Below are 26,239 nucleotides of genomic sequence, written 5' to 3'. Positions count from 1 at the left end.
GATCGGCTTTGGCACGTCCCCAAGACGAGCATACCGGAGGATCTCGAAAAAAAACATCTATCGGCAAAAGCCACTGATTGATCAACCAATTAAATTTCAAATGGTGAATATTAACATTGAAGAGATGATCGATATTCACACTCATTCTGTATTAAGCCTTGCCAACGTATATTTTATCCGAATACAGATGTCGCAAGCTATAGAATGAGGTGTGTTGAATATAGGCCAGGTGTAGTGACTTGTACTCAGGTGCACTGAATGCAGGTGTGGATTACCTGGAGAATGTCCTTATTGGAGGAGGCTCCTCCAGTTGCCAGTATGCGGGTCTCTGGTTCTGCCACGCACACACAGCACAAGGACGCCTTAAGTACGGACATCCCTCGACATATAGGACAGATACATTCGTGAAAGGTTGACTGTAAAGCGAAAGTCCGTATATCAAGCTTCATTTTTGCCATTCGCTTCGATTGCATAATTGGAGAAAGCAACTAGACTTGGTAGTCGTAGTAATGATATCACAATTAAGAATGGCAGCAAAACGTTTGTACAGAATGCCGCGCTCGTGCACGCGATTTGCTCCAGACCTCTCTCCCCTCTCTTCTGTAGATTAATTTTACGAACAAAAAAACTCTTTCAAGCCCATGAGAATCAGCCTTACCGGTGATGGCAAGTGACTTGGCTTTAACTGAACAATATGCGTAGTGATTTTTTAAAAAGTGTTATTAATCAGTAAATATGAAATTGGTAATATTTAGTTATTTATAAACGGAGTATATGTGTGTAAATGTAATATTAGGTTAATAATAATGCATTATTAAATTTTTTCAAATATATCGGAATTCCCCCAAAACCGGACAGGCTATTTTACTGTATGTACCCATCCACCCGTCCATCCATTCATCAATTTGTCCATCCGTCCATAATGTATTCATCCAAACACCTGCACATCTCTACATCCATCACATGTACATTCTGCCCAGCCATAAATCCCCTCACTCCTATCTCTTTGTCCTCCCATACTAAACAGCTCGTGCATTCATTTCATCTTTCCGCCCATGACGGCTTGGCCTAGTGCCACCAACGCACACGCTGGGAGCCAGAAGCTGTCCCCGGGGTTGTGCTCACACAGCTGGGGAACAACAAAAGCGATACGGCACAGAGAAGAACCGCGTGGCTGTGCCATATGGCGAGGGTGCTGCTGGGAGGGTGACTCAAGAAATATTTAGCCTCTGATTATGGTTTACCCGAGGTGTTAGATGTAATGCAAATTCTAATATCGGTATATTAAAAGTGACATGATCTGATTGCTCGATTATTTTCATGATTGCTTCCTCAAATTAATATATATGACATTGGTTTAGCTTCAGTATTCGCAGCACTACACTCTTACTGTAGGCTTCGTGGTACAGTGTGTATGAATTTGATGTTATCCTTGCATTAAGCCAAACTGACATGATCCTTTTCTACTTTTAATTACGTTAGAATTTTTTTTACTTTTTAAAAATCAAAGTAATCATAAAACAAGTAATCATCTGATCTCTGCTAAGTAATGACAATCTTATTACATGCTGAAGATTGAGTATCAGTAATGGTAATATAAAGGATACACATTACATTTTCCCAGCACTAGTATTGCCCTGTCATTGAAATACACATTAATCTGGACTTACAATTTTCACATTTAAATAACATTAAAAAAATAAGGCAAATGGCAAATTACTGTTAGATGCTTTGTAAATTCAGATTATATTGCATTTACAATATTTGCTGTTAGATGTTTCCACCAGCCATGCCATGAAGTGATAAAACATCCACCTTGGGAGTCTTTCAATCAGTATAGCATCACACATATTGTTAAGGAAAAGCCCAGGAAGATGACATTACGGAAGTACTCATGAAATAAATTCAATAGACCTTCTTTATCCAACACTAGACGTTTCTCCTTCATGCTCTGTAAAAAAGTGGGTCTCCACATGTCAATCAACCAATGGAGTAAGCAGATTTATTTAGATCTACACAGCTGAGCAAAGACAAAATTAAGAGAGAAAAAAACTACATTCGTTTCTGTGAAGAAAGCATCATCATCATAATCTAAATCCAGGATATCAGTGGTGCTGGCTCAGTGCTTTGAGATACGCATTGAGAACTGCATGGGCCACCTGGTCAACTCAAGTAAATGTTTATCACATTCCTACGGAGGGAGCTGGTAGGAACGTTGGGTTGCTCGGTCAATGGCCAGGGTCAATGGCCAGGGTCAACGGCGGCGTGGTGTATTCCGCAAATATGCCCGACTGTGAGGGCGGGCACAAGCCGGCATGAGTAGGTTAAACGTTGAGTTTTATAAGGGCACCACGGGGTGACCAGCCCCTCCCCACCCAGCCCCTCCCCTCCCACCCTACCCACCCAGCCCCACCCTCCCCACCCAGCCCCTCCCCACCCTCCCCACCCAGCCCCTCCCCACCCTCCCTTCTCCATCCAGCCCCACCCCTCCCATTTTTGGATGCACGACGGACGGACAGAATAATCCCCTGTGGGCTGGTGTAACCAGGAGGTTCCTACCAGTATGAAACCAGCTCCATCCATTCTTTTCCCCATAGCTCTCCATTTATTGATTGTAAATGAGAATCTCCTTGTTTCCTGAGTTCTCACCTGGTTAAAAAAAACTAAACTTGATTGATCAGATACCGTGGCATATCACAGTGAATGAAATTTAGATCCCTGACAATGAGCTTCTGGCAAATAAAAATTCTAAGGAAAGTACACAATCACATAAAACTGAAAAACTGCAATGTTGCTCGTGATCAAAGTCATTTAATGTCACTGCTTGAAGCAGTTCCACCAAACATCTTCTGTAACTACTAGCAAACCAGGAGAGCTTAACCAAATTGTAATTGGTCATACAGATACAAGCAGCGTGACATTATTTGGTATCTATTAAGCAGGTACGTACACGTTTATGTGAACTACAGACACACATGGAAAGCAGCAATGAGCTGGGATGTCAATTTTGCATATGCATCAGCTACTCCTGGGCTAAGTTTGAAACCAACGGGTCAATGTACAAGCATATTGGAGTGTACTCTAGCTTCTAATTAAAGCTCACAAGTCACACTCTGTGCCCACATTCCCAGGCTTACACTTTTAGGACAGCGATCTTGGCTGTCTTTAGTTTCTACTGGGAACATTGTCTCCCTCTTAATAATTCGGCCCATCCATTGGTTTCAAACACAAGTCACCTGAGCACTGCAGTACTCCGCAAATGCAAAGCAATGCAAACTCACCGGTCTGAGCAAATGGGCCGGGCCCATCCCTGCCAGCTGCCATTGTTAGGTGACAAGGAGAGGAGCAATTAACAAAAGCAGCCAATCACTGGCAAGACGTCTGCAAATGTCTGGCTCTGAGTCAACAATGATTACCCAGATTTACAGTGAACTGCAACGTTCCAAATTATTGTACATAAAGTAAATCGCAATCATTAATAGCTAATTAAAGCCACATTTTTAGTGATGGCATTTCTTTATCTATCCACGTTTAAATTTGGCAATCATAAAGACATGCTGATGAGAATTCTTCAAAGGTCATAAGTTAATTGACTATAACAACTGGAAAAAAGCTACAGTTGTTTGGAACTATATGAATTTTTATGAAAGATTCCATGAAGACTCAAAACTTTACATTTTAAGAGTGCCAATGAATAAACACAATGCTCAATTGTCAGTCAAATGAAGCAGACACAACACAAGATCATAATTTTCAAATTCAGATAGCCAATAAAATGAGTAACAAAACCTCTCCACTCAACAAGCACAAAATATAATCGTAAAAACACGTTCATTATAGAGTGTATGTAAAAACAATCTGGATTTATAATCCAACTATTAACTACTATCTTTGTTTTACTAGGTAAGACCCACTGAGATATACGTCTCCTTTTCAGAAGCGACCTGACCATAAATGATAGCTCAACGAAGTGTCTTATCATGTGGACATTTACAGCAGCCCAATACTCTTAAACGCATGATTCTAAATGTGGAGGGAAAAACCGGAGGAAAAATACACACGACCATGGGCAGAACATGCAAACTCCAACGATACAGGCATCAGGGTCAGGATTGAACCCACGACCTGCTGCATAGCAAGCGAGGTAATTAACATTTTGTCATTATGGTGCCCCAAGTTATTCCTAACACAAATCTAAGCACGAGGGTATCTTGCAAGTGACAGAGTGGGCAGAGCCGTATTTGAATGCACTTGATTTAAGGGGGATAGGAGGCCATCGAGATTCATATTCTATTTTCGTGAGACCTGAGTGTGATATTAACGTTTAGCCTGCAGCCAAATCAACCGATCTTCTCAGATTGCACGAGCTATAGAGGGTTCAAGCCTTGATTAATACTGTAATGCATATATTTTGCACGGCAAATGAGCGGTGACGTCACATCTGTGATGTCACCCGCATGCAAGAACGTTACACAATGTGCCTGCTGACGTCACACATCCCCCCCAACCCTCCGCGTCGGCCATGTATTAATCCAAGACAAGAATCCAAGTCCCGGGGGAAGCTGGGTAGTAAAGCTAGTTAGTAATAAATCGTCATTATGCGACCCCCACTGCCACTGTGTAGCATATTATTATGTGCCAGGGACTCTATGAGATGATAGGACAATAGTCTGAGTCCATAATTGGCAATAAGTAATGGCAAAGCAGTTATAAGTGACACAGATTTGTGCGCAGTTGCGTACACAGTACATGACTTCTCTGAAGGCAAACACCTTCAGCGAGCGCGATGTCGATCACACAACGCGGTTCGAATTCGACCCTCGATCGATGGCTGCGCCATCGCCGCAGACGCGTCGAATAAAAAGCAAGGGGCAAGTCCTTACTTACTAACAACTCCTCTATCATTTTTCAATGCTGGAGGGGTTGCCCCCCCCTACCTGAAAATCCTGGCTCCGCCATTGACAGCAGCTCCCATTGTTTTAAGTTTTATCCAATTATGGTGAGCTGGTGGGCCATTGGACCAAAATTCCTCCGGGAATTTTTTTTGCACAAATATGCCTCCTTTCAAAAGTGAACAGCTACTTACCACAAATTCTTTGGCATTTTGTTTTAAGTTACCCTCATGGACATTAAGGGCTGTTTAATATTGAATGATAAGTAAAGTAAGTGCAATTGGGCAGGACACGTCATGCCTAGATGGTATGATGGCATGTGGGAGTGAAAGGATGGAGTGGTCCAGAGAGAGAGATCGTCCACTGCAGTTTGATGGATATGTCCAAGCAGTTCATGCACACCAATAGAGATTAGTCAGTGCAATGAGAACCACTGCTGTATTTGAATGGGAGACTGCCAGGAAATACTGGACATCATTGGCTTGGTCTGCGAGGTGGTCTGGCGATGTCAGTATCAGAATAGAGATCCTTGAATGTATCTTTGCGGTGCTTGGAGTGCTCTCCCTCTCATGTTCGGGGTTTCCCTGGGTACTCTGGTATCCTCTCCGTTGTGTCTTTGTTTGTCTTCTGCTGTTGCTGCTTTCATTGGAACAAAACGCGAGCCCGACACAGCATGCCACGCGGTTCGCGTGACCGGGTGTCGCAATCCACGGAAGATGCTCCCCCACGCATCTGGAACCATGTGGGGGGGGGGGGGGGGGGTGAAAGATGGGGAGAGGGGGCCCGCTGCCCCAGCCAAGTGGAGACACCACGTCGGGGGGAGAAAATGCACGGGGAAATATAACCGACCAAATGAGGGGAAAGGTGGAGGGGTGGAGGAAAAAGGGGGGTGGGGGGGGGGATCCTCACACACGTTAAACACTCATTCGTGGACTTGCAAAACATTTCAATGCAGAACCTTCGGGAAATAGTCCTGAGTCCCAGTGAGGCATTCCTGGGTGAGGGGCATTATGATTCTCAAAGAAAAATAACATTCATTGACCAAAAACATATTCTACAACAGAGACACGTGACTTGAACTAAATATAAAGCATATTAAAATGGGGGTTAAAACGTTGTTGGTTGCAGTTATAGGTATTACGCAGGTATTGTTATTTGCTGAAGTTTCCATTCTGACTCTGGGAAAGCATGCCTTGGTATAAAAGTTGTCTCTGGATGTGCTCATTGCCATGGGTTTCTCCACTGGTCGGTGCACTGCGGGTAGAGTACTCAGACAATATCAGGTGGTTGTGAGCTTAAAACCCAATTGAGGGTCCACTCAGCACACCATCTCTCAGTGGTCAACACATGAAGCACCACTTTGCGGAATGTCAACGTTGGTCATACTGTGGTGAAACTGTTCCACGTTATGAGAGAAATGTGGATTTTACCTACTCGTCTAGAATTATTTGACTCTGGATATGTTTGACTTGGATTTGACTTCTCTCCACTCCAGGCTGAAGGAGCATGTACCCTGGTGCATGCCCCTTATTAGTGACCACTCCCGCCAATACTCTATCTACCCTGGAAAACTCCGTGACTCACGGCTCCGTCGATCCAGACTTTTGTCTCGACACGGTCTGCCGAGAACCAAGCCGTGTTGTCCGCAAAGGCTAAGGTGTGATGCGTTGACGATAATTAGCGGCGCTAATGGCGGAGGCCTTCAGGTTTCCATGACCGACATTAACCACCAAGCTGCCGTCAAAATCCACCGGATTAGCAGAAACATAAAAGCCCCCCAAATGCATTAACACTCCGTTTATCATTGTCTGCCGTGAGCGTCATACTATTCCCATAGACGGGCGATTCTGTCATCTTCCAGCTCACACACGTGCTATTTACTTTATTAATTGCCCAATAAATGGGGAAACAGTAGTGAGGAGCCTAACGCTGTTGTGATAAAGCACTTTGATGGACTGCTTCTGGCTCAATGTCTCCACACTTGGGGGCCTAAAGGCGAGAGACCTATGGGGGAACAACCTGTAGGTTTAATGAATGATGAAATATCTCAACCTTGTGAAAACAAAAAATAAACACGACAAATAATGATCTCTGTATTCAGCCGGCATAGGAAACAAGACATTTATTACAACACGTGCTTTTAATAGGGAAAAAAATTATGAAATAAAAATCCTCTACAACTTAAAATTCCCCTTCAGATAAATCTCTGTATACAAGCAATAATAATAGAATAATTTACAGCCCTTTGTCAATCCACTGCTGGATGAAGGCCTCTTCACATCCTGATGAATTTATTGACAAAATTTCACCATTCGGGCAGTGCAGGCTGATGATGTACGTATGTTGAACTTCTTTCGCACCGTACGTAGCCAACCGTCCTAATCGGAGGTGCAGGGAAAGGATCAGGAGGCCCAGGACCGGTTCTGATATGACTCGCCACTGATGTTCGCTGTGGCCGGGAGTGAATCCGGCGAGTTAACTTCGCCGGATTCATAGCGCAGTGCATGAACTTCCGCGACACCAATCCTCCCATGTAAACATTTTAAGGGTAAATTGTCACCACATACGCTGCTGTCTCTATATTTTGAATAAAAGTCACTCATCTGGCAATGAAGCTCTGGTCGCTGGAAGAAAAAAAAGGAATAACATTGTGGGCTCACGAAAGCAGTGCTTTAGGTCGGCGGGCTCCGCAACATTTTGACAAGAGCAGAGAGGGCCTCGTTTTGTGGCGGCTGCCCAGTGGCGGTGATAACAGCGAGTGCTGCCGTGCTCTTTGCTCGTAAACGGCCTCAAGACGTCGGACCCCAGCGCACTTACAGAGATCTCTCCCAAGTGGCCCCATCCAATTGGAACACGGGGCCAAAACACACAACAAAGCATCGACTGGTGATGCGTACGACGAGAAGCTTGTTAAGATCCCATGAGCCACTGTTGCTGCTACCACCACTTTCACGCTTCTATGAAAGGCTGCAGGCGATGCTGTCAGGCAAAAAATAAATATATAAAATAATTAAAGACCTAGGTTTCACAGCCAATGTTAAGATTCTAATAGGTTATTTGGTGAGGCCATAATGATCTGGCCAGTATTTTGTCATTAAGTTACCCCGCCAACCGATACAGCCACGCAAATTAAATTGTCACGCGGTGTAATAGCATTTAACATGCCAAATTATTATTGTTTCAGCTCACCGGTAAGTGAAAAAACAATTCTGACAACTCAATATAGCAATTAGATATTTCCATTGATTGGATGTGAGAATCGTTGCTCAACTTACCGGTGAGCTGAAACGATAATAATTTGCACATGAAACCCTTACATAAGGCGGCAATTACATAAGTCGGGCGGTGGAGGGTCTTAACGACACAAAATTTGTCAGATCATTACGTGGTCGAACCCCACATTTTTTTTTACTGAATCAGTAATGAAAGAGACGAGTATTGTAAAGGCACAATCCAGCACTTTATCTTGTTCCTGCTCGACTGTTCATGACACCATTGAGAGCTTTTCTTCCTTCCAAGCACGTGAGGTGGTAGGCAATGACCTGGCAATGTGCGTGGGTCGTGCTGAATGGCACTTGCAGTTAACGGGCAAGTGACCTTTGCCTTTGCCTTGTTGTGCCAGATTGGAATTCCTACGAACTCGAGAGGCTGCAAGATTAGGAAAACTCGCACTCACAATTACACCCGAAAAAATAAGAATTCCCCTACGTATCTGAATTCAAGAGTCAATACATTTTAGTTTCATGTATATATTTTAAAAGCTGCCTCACCCAAGGCCTTATTTTGAAAACAAATGAGGCTCACGGATTTTGGCACGAACAGACCAAGTCAATTAAGCATACAAATGCTAAAACCCGGCGTATGCGTGGTAAAGATAAACGCACAATGAGAAACATTCCTAAAAGGTGGCCCATGGGGCAAAGAACGCCATACAGTACGCGAGAAATAGGAGGCAAAGACAAATTAAGCATAACATCGCCTGGGACCGTTCACCCCCCCCCACCCCTACAACCTCCACAGCCAGAATGGTAAATAAACATCTGGTGCAGTGGAATAACAAATAAAATGAAGTGATTAGTAGCTGGAAGAAAGACAGTGAGGAAGAAAAAACCTTTGTGTGCTTTTAAGAAAATCCCAGCAGAAGATTAGAGCTGGCTTTGATGAGTTCAACGAGTGAGTGACCAATAACAGAGGTTCCTCACCCCCAGATACGGCCGACCCTCTGTCCTGGGAACATCTCAATCTGTTCCTCTCAGACCTTGGTCTGTTGACACCTCATGGGAGGACCATGTGTCTCGTTTAAAGAAGAAGAAGAATAAAAAAAACGTTGGCCAAACAAACCACCGGGGGCTCTGAAGCTGCATGCAGCGACCGATACGAGGCTGGCATTCCCAGAACGATGCAGAATGGGAGGCAGGCTGGCGGGGACATCAAACACCCCGCTGCGTTGCAAGATGCCACTGCTGTCTCCCTTTAAACAGCGTCGCACTTTCAAGCAAATGCAGCAGCGGTGGTGCCGTGGCGGAGGCCCCGCTGATGCTTGTTCACGCCATGTGGTCTCGCAAACAATGCACGGAGCAGGTGCTGCCAAGACGACCGCGCCGCGTGTTCCGCACGTGAAAGAGCAGTGGGCGTTAACGCAACGTCGCCGTGTTATTCTTTTTTATTGAGCACCTCGGTTGCCATTATGCGTTTTATTTGATGCGATATTTCTCCGAGCCATCAGCCGTGCAAGCACTTTGGGGCGCCATGCTGGCGAGACGTTAGCTACCTCGCCTGGTATGCAAGTTGTTGTGGGTTCGATCCCGACCATGATGCTTGTATATTTGGAGTTTGCATGTCTGTCTCCCCGTGGTCGCGTGGATTTTAATCAGGGTCCTCCGTTTGTTTCCCCCCACAATTAGAAACATGAGTTTGGAGTATTTGGCTGCTATACATTTCCACGTGATAAGCCACTTCGTTGAGCAATCATTTGTGGCCAGGTCGTTTCTAAAAAAGAACCAAATAGCTCATTGGGCCTGACCTGGTAAAAAAACATTAATCCTAGATTAATGTTTAGTGTTTGTTGTTTGTAAGGTCATTTGAAATATGAAGACATGGTCTTCGATATTACAGGGCTCCTGTTAAAACGAAAGCTGGAGATAATATCCCCCCAGACATCTTGAATTGAAGCAAACATGCAGTTTATGTTATTTAATTTTAAAACAATTGATTGCTACGTGAACTCAGTGCCTTATTTGTATGCATGCAATGGATTCATAAAAATGTGAGTGCTATATTACATATTTCAATTAAATCAATGACCTTCAGCTACAACTACATGCATGCGAAGGTCTCTATAATATGCAAATTAGGCTGAGGCAAGCTTGGGGTCAAGTGAGCTTCATTGCAGTAGCGCCAAGGCAGCCCAAATTGAGTACCACGTGCAGTGTATGCAGACAGCGGCTATCCAGTGGAGACTGGTCTGAAAACATGGAAATATGAATTTTGTTAAAGTCTAAGAATGGCTTCGGGACACCTTGGAGATGCGTCCGAACCCATGCTTCCTTGAGATTGTCCTTAGTTGTGCTGAGCCCAAACTGTCAATGTCTTTGTATCACCCTCCCAAGTTGATCCGCACATTCCTTTCTGAATGTTCCTCTCGGTGGTGTGCGCTCGTTCTGAGCGGATTTTGACATTTGGTGACTTCAATACACATGTCGATGCCCAATATAAACCTCTTCAACGGGATATTTTGGGCATCCTGTGTTTAGTTTGTTGAGCTTCGCCCGCACCTCCGATTAGCAAGCTTGGCTATGTACGGTGCGAAAGAAGTTCAACATACATATACTGTATCCTGAACTCTTGTGGCTTCATCCAGAACGTTAATATGCTGACTCACTCTGGTAGACACACTTTAGACCTGGTGTGTTCTCTTAGGCTCTCAATAACTGAACCAACTTCATCTGGACCCAGGAATTTCTGATCATTCACTGGTTCTTTATTGATGTCCCTCTGCTCCCTCCTGGTCTGTCCACTAAACACAGAATTTCATTCTTCAAAATAACATCCATTCCTCCATCTCTAAAAGAGGAGCTCTCACGTTCTCCTCTCGTTCAGACGTGCCACTTCCCTGTTGAGGAGGCTGCTCAATTATATAACTCTGCTTTGTCAAATATTGTTGATCGTCCGGCTCCTCTCCCAACTCGCTGGATCTCTTCTGAACGAATGCATTATGAGGTCGCACTCATTACACACAAAGTACTTGCCACAAATGAACTAAAATACCTTGCTTGATCTCGTCAAGGAGCATAAACCATCATGCAAACTCCGGTTATCCTCGCAGCGGCTTTTGGCTAACCATTGAACAAAGACGGTCACAGCATCACGTGCTTTCAGATGCGCTTCTGTGGCCATCTGGCATTCTCTGCCTTCCAATATTAGGAAGCCATTGGAACTATACGCTTTTAAATCTAGAATGAAAACTCATTTATTTAGAACAGTGCCGTGCGGTGAGGTCAATGGCTGGGGAGGCACTGGCGAATGTCAGAGCCAGATTTAGGGGGCGTGGCCTCACTGAGGGGGGCGTGGCCTAATGGAGGGCGTGTCCTCACTTAGGGGGGCGTGTTAGACACGTCCCCCTAAGTGAGGCAGATGTGATAGCTGCCTCCCCTGATGCTTTTTCATTGCAGTTTCATGACGAGACGAGCGAGCCTCAATATCTTTATACACATATGTGAAATAAGTTACCTGGAGTATGGAAGTCGAGGACTTTAAATGAAGGGGTCTACAAACATTACATTAGTGACATACTGAGATAGTAACAGGCACACGCTTATTGCCCGCGCTCCATCCAGTTACTGAGGGGTTGAGGCAATCAGAGGGGAGGCTGAGTGCGTCGCTGCCTCACCTCTCGTCTCTTCCTGTATTTGCAGCGGAGCTCTGCAAATTTGGCGATTTTGACTATAAAAATGATTGGAATCGAACAGAAATTACATTTATAACACAGATCAGTGGGAAAATCTTAATATTTATTTTCTTTCGTAACAGCTATTTTCATTGGAGTATGACAGGCGAGGCTCTGCCTCCCCTGACCGCACGTCCCTGCTTTAGAACTGCTTTTTGTGTTTTGTTGTCCTCCCACACTTCTGATTAGCACAGCTGGCTTTGTACGGTGCGAAAGAAGTTCAACATACATGGTCACCCCTCGCCATGGTACACTACTGATCTGAGGGTACAAATATCCGCTGTCCGCAGAGATGAACGTGCATGGATGAAATCTCGTCTCACCATTCATCACCAGCTTCATACCTGTTCCAACAACATCTCACGAGCTAGATCATCCTATATTGCTGGTAGCATTGCGATAAGCAAGAATAATCCCCGGGACCTTATTCTCCCCCTTCAGCCATCTTCTGAATAATGCATCACCATTTGAGGAACCCATGTCCACTATCCATTCCCAATTAATATACAGTAAAACCTTGGATTGCGAGCATAATTCGTTCCGGAAACGTGTTTGTAATCTAAAGCACTCGTATATCAAAGCACTCGTATATCAGTTGTGATCACGTGACGCTCGGCAGACGATACGAGTACTACTCGTATTGCAAGACCTCGCTCGTTTACCAAATTCATATTTATTTAAAATGTGTGCTCGTCTTGCAAAACACTCACAGACCAATTTACTCGCAATCCAAGGTTTTACTGTACAGGGTGTTTAAAAAAAGATGGACCCGATTTGAAATCGCTATATCTCTGCAACCACGAACCGCCCATGAATGAATCTCTTACCACTTGAAAGGGCGGGGCATAGAGTTTCAAATGATTACCGCTAAATGCCTCTCCCAGCGCACAAACAGCTCCAAGCCTCAGTCATTTGCAAGATGGTGACCCCGCAACACAAGGGGCGTTTTGCGTTCTGCAGTTCAGCACGACTGAATCCGTTATTGCGGTGCAGCGTGCGTTTCAACGGCGTTTTGGCATTGATCCGCCAATGTCAAAAAGCATTCGTCGTTGGTACCGACAATTTGAGGAAACAGGCTGTTCATGTAAGGGGAAGAGCACAGGGCGACCACGCACCTCAGAGGAAAACGTGGGAAGAGAGGCATTTGGGACGAATTCAACTATCGTCTCGATGTTGTCCGTACAGCAGGTGGAGGGCACATAGAGCATTTATAAAATGGTTAGTAAAACTTGATAACTCATTAAACCGTTTGTAACTTTTTTGTGTAATAATATGCTGCCATCGTGAAATATACTGCTTTGAAATTGGGTCCTTCTATTTTAAACGCCCTGTATGTCCCCCTGATTTCCCTTCCATGTGATCTGCCTCCCGTCCGGTTCGAGGGCGCTATGTTGGTTAAGTTCCCCGCAATCACAACTTCCAGACAAACCACTTTGATAGGTGATGCCTGACCTACCTGTTGCTCATTGGATCACTTCCCTCCCCTAGACTTTTACAAGATAACTTTTCTGCATTGCGGCCATTTGTACTTGGTCTCTTGCGACCGGTACGGTCCCCAACACTTTTATGATGGCTGCAGTCACCCCACTCTTAAAAAAGCCGGGGTTTTGATCCGAAGCTTCCCAACAACTCACAACCAATGTCCAACGTGCTGTGGCCCCTCGCTTTCACCAGCATCTGGCCCGTAATATATCTGACCCCTTTCAATCGGGATTCAGGGCCGTGCACAGCACTAAGACAGCTCTTGTGAGGGTGACCAACGATGTATTACTGTCAGTGGATAAGGGGCAAGGCCAGTGTCCTCATCCTGCTTGACCTCAGTGCAGTGTTTGACAACAATGACCATGGGGTCCTTCTTGAGCGATTAAAACGCTCGCTTAATGGGGATTTCTGGTGCTACTTTGCAGTGGTTTCGCTCTTATATTGAGAAACGCATGCACTGTCACAATGGACGACTTAAAATCTCCAATCATACTGGTTCATTGCGGTGTCCCGCAGGGATCTGTACTTGGTCCCCCCACTATTCAATGTCTACATTGCACCTTTGGGCACTCTGTTACAACATTTGGGCTCATCACAGTTATGCTGATGACATGCAAATGTACGTCCGGTTCGGCTCTGACTTTGCGATGGCAGCTTCTGCACTGTCTGCATCATTAAAATTAGTGAACTCTTGGGTGCAGCAAATTTTATTTGACGAATATGCCGACAAACTGAGGCGATATTCATTGGCTCCCCTCTACAGTTATCTAAAATCGGTTCTTCATGTCTGTCAGTAGACGGTCATGATGTCTGCCCATCACAGGCAGTCAGAAATCTTGGTGTTCAGCTTGACCAGTGCCTGTCCTTTGAGGCACATCTAGGGTGGTTAGAATTTCGTTCTTCCACCTTATAAATATTGCCCAGCTGCATCAGTGCCTGTCACCTAATGACTTGGAGAGACCGGTCCATGCTTTTGTGTTCGCCCGACTTGATTCTTCAATGTATTACTGTTTGGGATTTTGAGAAAGGTGCTGGGTAGACTCCAGCTTGTTTAGAATGCCGCTGCTAGAGTTGTTACGCACACACCGTTCAGCAAGCACATCACACACCTGCTCTCTTACCTTTACACTGGCTACCAGTCAAGTATGGAGTGGATTATATGATCCTGCTGCTGACCTACAAGGCAGGGGCAGAGCCAGTGGGGGGGGGGGGGGGGGCTGGGGTGGCACGTGCCCCCCCAATGATTTGATCAAAATCCCTAATTTCGATCGGATCATTTAGGTTTATTAGTAATAAATCAGCATTTTGCGACCCCAACTGCCACTGTGTAGCATATTATTATGTTCCAGAGTCCATAATTGGCAATAAGTAGCGGCAAAGCAGTTATAAGTGACTCAGAATTGTGCGCAGTTGCGTATACAGTACACGACTTCCCTGAAGGCATTCACCTTCAGCGAGCGCGATGCCGATCACACATGGTTCGATTTCAACCCTCGATCGATGGCTGCAGAAGCGCCCGGCGAGTCATTTTCCAGAGCGTCCTCCAGCTCAGCGTCACCATTCGCGATCTCCTGACCCTTCGTCTTCAATGGCGGCAGCTGATGAATCGGAAGCAGAAACGCTAGCCAACTCCCTGCCTCCAGCGCCATTGCCCGAAGGAGTGTGCGTCGTCGATAGGGATCCTGGGACGAGACCCGCCATTTCAGCGTACGATCCGAACAGTGTCAAAGAGATCCGTCGTTCGCACCTGATGCAGGGCCGGTTCGTTCCACGCCCCCGTTAGTCGGATGGCAGCATGTACCCGTCAAAGATGATGGGGTGAAAAAAGCGCCGCCCGCAGCCATCGTGGTTTGAGACGTACGATTGGTTCGAAGACTCGTTCCACACCGAGTCGGTATACTGCTTCCCATGCTTCCTCTTCCCGTCCTGCAATCGCTCGGACGCATTCGTCTCAGACGGGTTCTCAGCCGGGAATAAGGTGGGTGGCCGCAATTGCTGCCTTCTCCAACATCAAGGCGGCGTGTAGTCGCTCCACAAGCAGGTGATACAGAAGGCCAGAGACATGATGAACACGGAGATGCACATCATCACAGACAAGCATGGCCTGGAGAAGCAGATGGCCCAGGCGATCGCCGACAATCGGACTCGGATGGAGGGATCAGTCGATGCGATTCGATTCCTGATGAAGCAGGGGCTGGCCTGCCGGGGCCACAATGAGTCGGACGAGTCGCTCAACCGCTGCAACTTCCTCGAGCTGCTTCAGTTCCTGTGCAAACGCAACGTCGAGCTGGCCCGCGTCGCGCTCGACAACGCCCCGCAGAACGCCATCATGATTAGTCCCGATATCCAGAAGGACATCATCCACGCCCACTCCCAGATCTTCCGAAAGCTCCTCGATGATGAACAAGCTGACGCCTTCTACTACATCATGGTGGACGAGACGCGCGATGCGAGCAAGAAGGAGCTACTGGCCGTTGTTAACCGCTTCGTTGAGATCAAGACTGGCGTGCTGCGTGAGTGTCTCGTCGACCTGAAGCACGATGGCACGTCCAATATGAGTGGTGAGATCAATAGCCTGCAAGCCCTGATCAAGCAGCTGAACGATTTTGCCTATTACGGGCACTGCTGGGCGCACAGGCTCCAAATCACGCTGGTTGCTGCTTGCAAGGATGGCGTCTCCGACATCGGCCTGTTCTTCACATTGGTCAATGACATCATCAATGTGGCGACGAGCTCCTGCAAGCGCAACGACGATCTCATCAACACACAGAAGAAGATCGTGCTGGAGATGATCAACGAGCTGCTGGTCGAGAAGGGCCGTGGTCTGAATCAGGAGACGGCGTTGGTGCGCCCAGGCGAAACACGCTGGTCGTCGTTCTGGCGCGTGCTGCGTCGCTTGATTGACATGTTTGGTGCGACAATGCAAGTCATCCAGCATGTGGAGATGGACGGCAGCAAGCCGGAGCAGTGGGTAGAGGTGACGCGCCTGCTTGACGGCATGTGCACGTTCAAGTTTGCGTTCATCTTGCACCTAATGGAGAAGATGCTGCTTATCACGCATGACCTGTTGCAGGCGCTGCAAACGAAAGACCAGGATATCATCAATGCGTTGCGGTTGGTCGAAGTGCTGATAGAGATGCGCGTTACCGGCTACGACGACCTGCTCCACAAGGTGTAGCAGTTCTGTGAGACCCACAAGATCGAGGTGCCCGATATGACCGCCAACTTTATCTGACCTGGCCGGCCTCGTCGCGATGGACACATGAACACCAATGGTCATGTTTTCCGTGTCAACCTGTTCTATGCAGCGATCGACAAGATGCGGGCCGAGTTCGCCTACAGATTCAGTCGGTGGAGATGCTCCGCCTAGCAGCATGTTTCTTTCCACGCAAGCAGTTCGCCTCGTTGAATGTTGAAAAGCTCGTGGAGCTGGCCCGCAAGTTCTACATGATCGACTTTTCTGACGTCGACCTAATGCTTCTCGATCAGCAGCTGGTCCACTTCGGCAGGGAGATTATAGAAGGACGATCTATTGAAGAATGTGGGCACGCACCCTGAACTATCGGTCATGCTGGTGCAAACCGGCCGGGCCACGGCCGGTTACCACCTTGTATACCGATTGCTGCGGCTGATACTGACGTTGTCGGTGGCGACAGTCACGGTCGAGCACGTCTTCAGCATCCTGAAAATCATCAAGACACGTTTACGCAATGGGCTCCAACTACCTCAATGACGCCATGCTGCTGTATGTCGAGAAGGAGACTGCTGCGACGGTGACGAACGATCAAATCATGTCATACTTCCAGGCCATGTGCCATCGCCGCACACGCGTCGAATAAAAAGCAAGGGACAAGTCCTTACTTACTAACAACTCCTCTATCATTTTTCATTGCTGGAGGAGTTGCCCCCCCTACCTGAAAATCCTGGCTCCGCCATTGACAGCAGCTCCCATTATTTTAAGTGTTATCCAATTATGGTGAGCTGGTGGGTCATTGGACCCAAATTCCTCAAGGCACTCAATGAGTTAGCCCCACAATATTTACAGGAGCTGATCCGTTTTTATATCCAACAAGGTCACTGAGATCGTTGGATCGCCGACTTCTAAGCACTCTGGGGTCAAGCCTCATTTCCTGGGGTGATCGGACTTTTGTCAGTGCAGCTCCAAATCTTTGGAACGCTTTGCCTTTACTAATTAAACAATCAGAATCGTTAGATATATTTAAGTCTGTATTGAAAACTCACCTCCTTAAACTGTTCGTTACCCCCTTAGTTCTGGCCATATACCCAGGTTCTGTTCATTTCCTGCTTTCCATACATGGACGCATTGGGATCTACGGATAAAATGTGCCTTAAAAAATTAGTTTTTTTTTAAAGTCAACGTTTGTGATGTGTATGGTGCTGGCCAAGTTGCCATCTAATGTGCCATGGCAGCTATAACATGTGCTCACTATCACACTTGTAATGGTTTGCCATGTTCCAGTTCTGGAGAAGCTGTCATTATTTATTTTTATTATGATGACTAACAACACTTTCCCCCACAGTCTATAATGCTAAATGGGGTATCTTTGACGTTGTTGCATGTATTATGTAAAAACCGAAACCGCAAGCATGCTCCAGGAAAACAAAGCATGACTCCTCATCCTGAACTCTCCCTGCATGCACAAATTGTACTCAAACCGTGGATGCATGGTAGCATCTACTAAATGAATGGAACAGGCAGGTTGGTGGCCTTTGTGCAATTGAACCGCCCGTGCACTCAATAGCTGCATTATTGAGCCAAAGTCTGAACATGACATGCCGCTAAACTAACGGCGACAGGGCAATGCTATGAAAGTCCACAGTCTGCCTACTTCACTACGGTATGGGCACACAGAGTGAATAAAATGGAACTTTTTAAACAAAATTTGCTCTGGAGTCATCGGAGCGCTGAAAGGTCTTAGGGGCCATCCATTTAGTACGTACGCATGGACGGGGGATGGGGGGTTAACCCAAATGCGTACGCTTGCGTATATGGGTGTCTACTGACAATGCACGTATGCATAGGAAACGGGGGGGGGGGGTGAAGCCTCAATAATAATTTGTCTACATTGGCCTTCAAATGAGTTAGATAGTCCGGCGATGGACTATCTGTTTGCTTAAACACGTTAATATTATCAATCCTTTATCGTTTCTGCGTGGATTAAATATCGGCCGTTCTATAGGATTTGGGAGGGGGGGGGGTCAAGCTTACGTACGCAGGTGGAGGGGGGGGTGTAAAAAGTACGCGTGTGTACAGGGAGGGGGGGAGGGGTCAAGTTTTGATAGATTTTTGCGTACCTACTAAATGGATGGCTCCTTAGATACGACTTGGCGCAGGCAAAAAGAGCGATGGTGGCAAAGTGGGGTTCTTTTCTCGATGTTACAGGCCGGGACTGCCCAGAGACCACTACATTCTACTTGGTGCCTGCTACATTGTGCACTCGGTAGCAAGTGCATCAGAATGAGAATATGTATTTGTAATGGAGGAATCCGATGAGCTATAAAGGGGCCATCCATAAATGACGTCACGCGATTTTGTACGATTTTTGACCCCCCCTCGTCACACGGCGTCACAAAAAGTTAGACCTCCCCCCTCAAATATGACGTCACAAAGCTCTGCCCCCACCCCCCCAAAAATAAAACATGCTTCAAATCGCTTTAAACTATTGTCATTGTAGTGTGTATTTAATGTGGCGCGGACTTTGATGTTGTAGGAGAAAACATTTATTAAAAAGTCTATTTAAGTAGAACGTGTTGTCTATATTTATTTAAAGTTGCGCATTTTGATGTGACGTCACATTTCTCACCCCCCCCCCTCGTCACACATCGTCACAAATGTCTGACCCCCCCCCCCCCCAGGTGCATGACGTCATTTATGGACGACCCCAAAGCTCTTTTTCACAGATGTCCAGAACGTTACAACGATACAAAAAGACGATAGTGCATTGGAGAATAATGGTATCTTGAAGACACATGGATATATATTTTGCGTGCATCTTAAACTGTATTTTTACCATTATATGTATATATTTGAAAATATGATTTTTAACTTTGATGTGGTCTAGGACTGATGTTGTTGTTGTTTTGTTGCCTTGCCGCAAGCTTGCATTTAGTCTAGGGAAATTGGCGGGAATGTATGCACTTATATAATGTGCACTTATATACTTAAAATGTATTTACTTTTCGTGACTTGCTTACATTTTATATACTTTGCACCCCGATCGTTTTTCGTATTCTTTGCTGTTGCAACTTGCTGACCCGCCCCTATTGGACATCTGTTAAAAAGAGCTTTATAGCTCATCGGATTCCTCCAGGATAAATAAAGATTCCGATTCTGAAGATAAGAGGATGTGAAGGCATAGTTGGGAAATCACAACTTTTAAAATTAAGAACCCTATATTATTATATTCAAATTTTCATTTGGTAGCTCTATGACAGAATATCTGTCCAAGTAGATGAAAGACAGCTTGCTACTGTCACCTCACCATTACTGGTTGATCAGTGATCATCAGCCATGATCCATCCACTGCTGGATCATGGCCTCCCCAATTCATGGCCGTGCGACATAACAACTGACTTAGCTCGGCTGCATCTTCGTGGTGTACCTCCTCTGGGCGTGTTCCCTCCTTTGCTTTCTGCTCAGTTGTTATTCTTTCAAAAGCAGGCCCACTCACTTTTCTTCAGTCAAAAGTTAAACATGCGTATGTTCTCTAATCTACATGTTCCTCTTAGATTTAAAGCTTTCGTGACTGCAAGGATTCATATTCTTGGTTCTTTCGGTAAAGTCACGTAGAAGGGATATAATAAAAATACAACATAATAAAATAAAATTATCACGACGTTTCGGCCACAACGCAAGCAGCCGTCCTCAGGTGAAGAAACAGAACTGTCGGAAAGACAGCGTCCTAATGAACACATTGTTAGTGCCCATGTTTTTTTTTTTATCCATATAGTCATAGCTGGTAATATGCAATGATTTAACTTTAGCTGAACAATTAGACATATCTGTTGGAGGGACACAACTGGAAAACACAGCAGAATATGTACATATAGGGCAGTGATTGATAGAGAAACAAGACACAAACATTATGAAATAAAGAGGCAGATCAGAGCAGATTGGAGCGCTTTTAGAAAGCTGAACTTGGTATTGATAAGCAACAAACCAATGTGCCTAACGGCCCCGTCATACAGTGCGTGCCGTTAAATAATCCGGGCTGTAAGCCTGCAATCAGTTTTATCTGTGAATCTGGTTGTGGCTGCGCATTGTAAAATCAGAATTTATCATGTGTATCCACATACGCATTTGATTACAGCTGTACGAATGATGGGAGTTCGACTTGATTGTTTGTAAGAGTGAATGTTGACAAAGGTTTTAAATGCAATACGTTTGTCTTCGACGAGAGCATCTGCCTCTCACCGCTGAACTGTGTTCCTGTGTACCAGGTGCACAGGCTCTGTAAGTGTACATTTCTAAATTGTTCTGTAAGTGCCCAGTCAATATCACTAAGTGCTGTCCATAATGAAAAACTATCCTTTTCACCCTAAACCAATTCTTCTAGACCTTCCGGTAAGATAAGTGGACGGCTCACTTTATACCACTCTGCATAGCGGGTGTGGGTTAATGAGGCTGAAATTGCATTGTGCAGCATTTGATAGGAAGGGTAAACTGTCTTATTGTTCACATAGGCGGTTAAACCCTGTTAAGCACAGTCCCCCAAAGAGCGTAAGAGGCGATGTGTCTACGCTCTCAAATAAGCAATGAGGCAATGTTCTTCAACGTTGGCAGCCCTAAGCCAGCAGTGGAAATGCCATGCAGGACAACCCATAATTGGCATGCTACTTCGTGATAGTGCAATTGCTAAGCCAAGAAGAATGGAATGTTGTAATTCAGAATTTACAAAGTACATCCACATATACGTTTGATTCAGGTTGTATGACGGCAGTTGGCCCTGACAATCTTGAAGAGTGAGCGGTGATAATGGCTTGATTCATATTAAGTTTGTATTAGACATGAGGAGTGCTTCCAGATCCCTAATTAGGATTGAACCTTGTGATATTCTGACCATGTGTTGAGCATTCTAACCACAGTGTCACCACTCCGTAATTCTAAAAGTAACAGGCAGCTCGGCCTCCTCCTTAAACAAGGCGAATAATAACAAAGTTAGTTTTTTTTATCCAGGAAAGCCTTCGTGAGTGTCAAGACTCCTCTGCTGAAGGACCCTGCTTGGGGTGCGTGGCTCATTCCCCTTTGAGTATTTTTCGTGTGCGGGTGATGGAACAGCATAGCTGAGAGAACACCAATGCACGTCATGTTAGGATAATGCTCAAAATCCACATACACACAGATAGGCCCGCACCCTACTTGCTGTACTTCCATGACAGCAGCACGTACACATTGATGCCCGGGGCTGCTCACGCAAGGGGCCCCGTTTCTGTGGGGGGGCTGGCGTGAGAGCGGCGGACCTCACCGGTGCGGTAGCCAAGGCCCTCGGCGTGGACGCGTTTGGCCAGGAACTGCCCCTCCACAAGCGCCCGCACCTCCACGTCATCTGCAAACGCCTGCATCTGTTGAGGCACGCGCAGCAGGGGCATGGCACCGTTGAGAGAGAGAGAGAGAGCGACCGCAAAAGCCAATCCAACTGCCTGACATCTGCGCAGGGCAGCCGTCCCCATTCGATTTCCAAACATCCTCCACCATGTACTGGCACAGGATATAAAGTGTGTGTGGTATTCTAGCCAAGACCCCAAAAAAAATGTTACGGAATAAACACTGTGGTGAAAAAATCTGGGCAAAGTGGCATTCGTGGCTAAACTCCTGCTGCACACTGCAAGCCTCACTGGACTTAATATACACACACTCTATTCACTTGTCAAAAAACTCATTCTACTAGCTCAGGTTTACCAATGGAGATGAGTAACACTCCAATGCTTGCTTGAAAATTTACATTTTTGATGTGGAATTTGACTTTTTACATATGATTCCTCGCAGCCTAAATATATCTTATACCTTCGATAATAACATTGAATATAAAAAAAACAGTAAACGCATGCATGTGCATATAAGAATAGATCTGACCCTTTCTGGCAATACAACAGGCGTTAAGATGTGAAAACACCAAACAGAAACCTTTTACAAGGAATCATGTCTGCATTAACCACAATACTTGTGGTCAGAATGCAAATAAAAACACACTCTGATAATATATGCATTTTGATTTATTTAAAGCTTTCGTGACTACAGGGATTCATATTCTTGGTTCTTTTGGTAAAGTCACGAAGAAGGGAAACAATAAGATATTGTTTTATATTTTTATTATTTTATTGTTTCCCTTCTACGTGACTTTACCGAAAGAACCAAGAATATAATATATGCATTGTCTTTGAAACTGATTGGTCTACACGGGAGACAGCTTTCCTTTGAGCCTCGTCTCAAATGGTGTTAGACCAGAGGACGCAAAAAGGCGAACAGCACAAAGACAATGCACTATCAGGACATTGAGAGCTCGGGGTGGGCAGCTACATCGTGGGACCTCCTTTGCCAGTATCAAAATATAAGAATAGGTTTTACCCTTTCTGGCAATAAAGCAGCTGTGTTAAGATGTTAAAATACCAAACAGAAACCTTATGCAAGGAATCGTGTTTGCATTAATCACATATACTTGTGGCGAACATGCAAACAACCAGAGCATGTTTTTTTTGTTTATATGTTCACCACAAGTATATGTGTTAAATGCAGACACGATTCCTTGCAAAATATTTCTGTGGGGTGTTTTAACATTTTAACACAGCTGTTTCATTGCCAGAGAGGGTAAAACCAATTCTTATATTTTGACACTGGCAAAGGGAAGTCCAATGATGCATTCATGTGCTTGGATAAGTATTGGAGTGCTCTTCTCCTTTTTTTCGGCTGCGTAATTAACGCAGAGACAGAGAGAAATAATACGGTACAGAGACTGTGCGACCAGAAAGGGTCAAGTTCGCAGGTGCAAACCCTTGCAGCGTCAGTGGCAATGAGGCATAACCAGCAGTTGTGTTGTCTGAGCCATCTCATTCCTGCAACCCAGCCACAACGGCTGATTTCCAGACTGTTCAAAGAAACACAGTCTAGAAAACTCCGACGTGCTCCAGATCTTCGAAACTGCGCGTGAACCCCCCTCCGCACACCGAAATCGCAACATTACCAACGCACAGAGCACTCTGACCATTCGACATGTTGTGTAACGATAAGATTTAGATGAAGTATAAATGATTGCAGCGGAGAGAAATGGGGACGGGGTCGCGGATGTCGGCGCCGGCGCGGCGATCCACGGTAGCAGCCAAGGCACTGTGACAGGTGGCCTCGGGCACTTGACTCCGTAACGAATTTGGAGGAGCTGTCGAATGCGAAGCAATAAGTGGCACGCTCGAGATGATATCATTATTGCAATATCAGGTTTTTTGAAATTTGTTTCAAATGATAAACCATCTGACGAGCCATTACCGAAGTGAAGAGCAGGAATGGGGCTTGTATTTTTAGAAGGTGATAAAAGCGCCTCTCTTATTAATGTGCGCGTCACAGTAAACTATAAGTCACTCTAACTTGACGTTCCAAACATAAATCCACTCTCTATTCAGAGATATTGCCTCACATGCGTAGCTTTTCTTAGGGCACATTGGTCTCCTCCCACACGTAAAAATAGTAAAATTCTTAAGTGGTCAAAGCTTCCAAACAGGACAAATCTAAATAAAGGATTATTTCTCCTGCAGTAGTGACAAACAGTGGTATTGCTCAGTGATTAGCGATTTGCTCTATTTATAAAATTACCCGACTTCGATTCCCAGCCACAGCCAGCATTAGTGGTGAGTGGTATCTAAACCAACACTCCCAAGGCCCCAATTCGCCATCCTGCACAGTGTGGGGAGGTTTTCGTCTGGCAGTGAACAGACAAAAGGGCTCTACGCAGCTATTGCTTTACTACTCCGGTAAAACTCCTCGATGGCTAATTGGGGTGGAGAATCTCTCTGGTTATGGGAGATATCCTGGCATACTACAAATAATTAATCAAATATTGCATAACAGGCAATGAAAATTACATTTACAGATAACGAATACGTGGAGAAACGTACAGCGATACCCGCATCTCTGTGTAATGCGGGCGAAAGCGACCTTCCGGATGTGACGTCACGAGGAGGCGGAGCCAGGTGACGTGGGTGAAAGGTTGGGGTCCTTAAGCGGGTAAACCGGAAAGAGAAGTCAGTCGGGGTGTGAATGGAAAGGTGTGGGGCCACGCGGGCGTACGAGCCGAGGGGGCACCGTCGGAGCGGGAGCCAACCCCGGGAACAGTAGGGAGCTACTGGGAGGTGTAAAGCTGCAGATAGAAATAGGCAGTAAGGCTGTGTGTGAGAGGCAGCGGTGTGGCTGCCAAGAGTCGCAGGAGCGATGAGGAGGCGAGACAGCACGAGGCTGTCAGAGCTGCGGAGTAAGCAAGAGCGAGAAGAGCAGCAGCGATTACAGCCAAGGGGGCTGAGAGTGAGTAACAGCAGCGGAGCTGCTGTGGGGGCTACAGGAGCGACAGAGGCCAACAGAGGGGCTGCTGGTGGAGAAGAGAGAGACATCGGAGCCAGCACGGTGGGGACTAAGCAAAGAGGAGACAGCCGTGTGGGTAATACAGTACGGACCAAATAAAGGACACTGAGCCAGAGATCGTGGTCGAATCCTTTATTACACTGGTGTCAGAAGTGAAACGGCATGTCTAAGCAAGTAAGGAAGAAAATTCCTCCGGCGCCAGCATCGGCTTCTTCGTCCGACGACGACGAATTCCCTCCGACCACGGATTCTGCTGGGGTGGTGGAGGAGAGCCCTGCTGAGGCGAGCACGGGGACGGGCGTGGAAGATGTCGGCGCGATGGCGGGTCCGTCAACAACATCGGACGCTGATCAAAGATGGCAATAGGTGGCAGAACAACTGGAGACACTCAGGGACGTCCTGGCGCATCTATGTCACCTCGTTACGCCAAGGACGACGGCGGAAGGAGAAGGTGCTCCACGGGCCGCCACGTTGCCTGCCCTGCCGCCGCCATTAGCCACGCGGCAAGAAGACGCCATCTTGCGCGCTCCGCGGCGCCAAACCGCCATCTTGGCCACGCCGCGGGCCGACGCCATTTTGAATTTGCCTCCAGAACAACCATCATTGGAAGACGGCGTAAAGAGGAGTCGGAGTCGCCACCTTTCTACAGTTAAGGAATTCTCTATCGGGGGCGATTGGAGCGCTTTCGCCTGCCGATTTTTGGCGGCGGTTCGTTCAGCAAGATGGACCGATGCGGAGGCTTTGGAAGTGTTGCCGACTCTACTGGACGACGAATCTGTTCGCTTTTTCCGTTCCATAACGGCCGATAAGAAGAAGACTTTATGTGGAGTTTTTGAGGAAATGGCCGACGCCTATGAGCCACCTGACGACGCGCATCGGCGATTCGCTCAACGACAACGAGCACCCGAAGAATCGCCCGTGGCGTTCAGGGGTGCGGTGTTGGAGCTGGCCATGGCAGCATATCCTGAGACGCCACAGGATCTGCTCGAGCCTCTCATATTGGGAAAAATGCTGGAGCTGTCTCGGGATCTGGGGATCCCCATGCCTGTATGTGGGCATGAGAAGCTCACGTCCAGGGCGGCAGCAAAGTGTCTGGATGCGCAGTTTAATCTCCGTCGCTGGAAGCAAGTGGCGGCATGGACGGGTGGGCCCGTCAAGGAAGGAGGCGCGATGGGGTGGGACCCCACAAAGGCGATCTATGTGCCGGATGAGCGGGGTCCTCGGGAGCTGACGGCCGCCTGCTCTCCATGGTCGGGACGCGGAAGGCCGGGGCCGCGCGCTACGCCATCGGAACGGGGCCGTCGGGATGCAAGACCTGCGCTTCGGCGCAACGAT

The 26,239-nt window shown here is 46.4% G+C and overlaps 1 protein-coding gene across 3 annotated transcripts in view; it reads right to left on the bottom strand.

Annotated features, from left to right (window-relative positions):
• XYLB (xylulokinase) overlaps positions 1–26,239 on the bottom strand; it is a 168,111-nt gene that overhangs the window by 53,691 nt on the left and 88,181 nt on the right. For 2 of the 3 annotated variants that reach the window (XM_078871467.1, XM_078871474.1), the window contains exons 15-17: positions 21,807–21,903; positions 3,282–3,317; positions 276–334 (exon numbers count right to left, since the gene is read on the bottom strand). In XM_078871467.1, coding sequence (XP_078727593.1) covers positions 276–334; positions 3,282–3,317; positions 21,807–21,903 — 192 coding nt within the window. The remainder of the gene's footprint in view (positions 1–275; positions 335–3,281; positions 3,318–21,806; positions 21,904–26,239) is intronic. The other variant, XM_078871457.1, reaches the window with a different exon arrangement.

The sequence above is a fragment of the Lampetra fluviatilis genome, chromosome 2 (assembly GCF_964198595.1).
Source record: "Lampetra fluviatilis chromosome 2, kcLamFluv1.1, whole genome shotgun sequence".
Classification (NCBI taxonomy): domain Eukaryota; kingdom Metazoa; phylum Chordata; class Hyperoartia; order Petromyzontiformes; family Petromyzontidae; genus Lampetra; species Lampetra fluviatilis.
The sequence above is the reverse complement of the archived record's forward strand: the minus strand, read 5'-3'. Positions and strand labels throughout refer to the sequence as shown.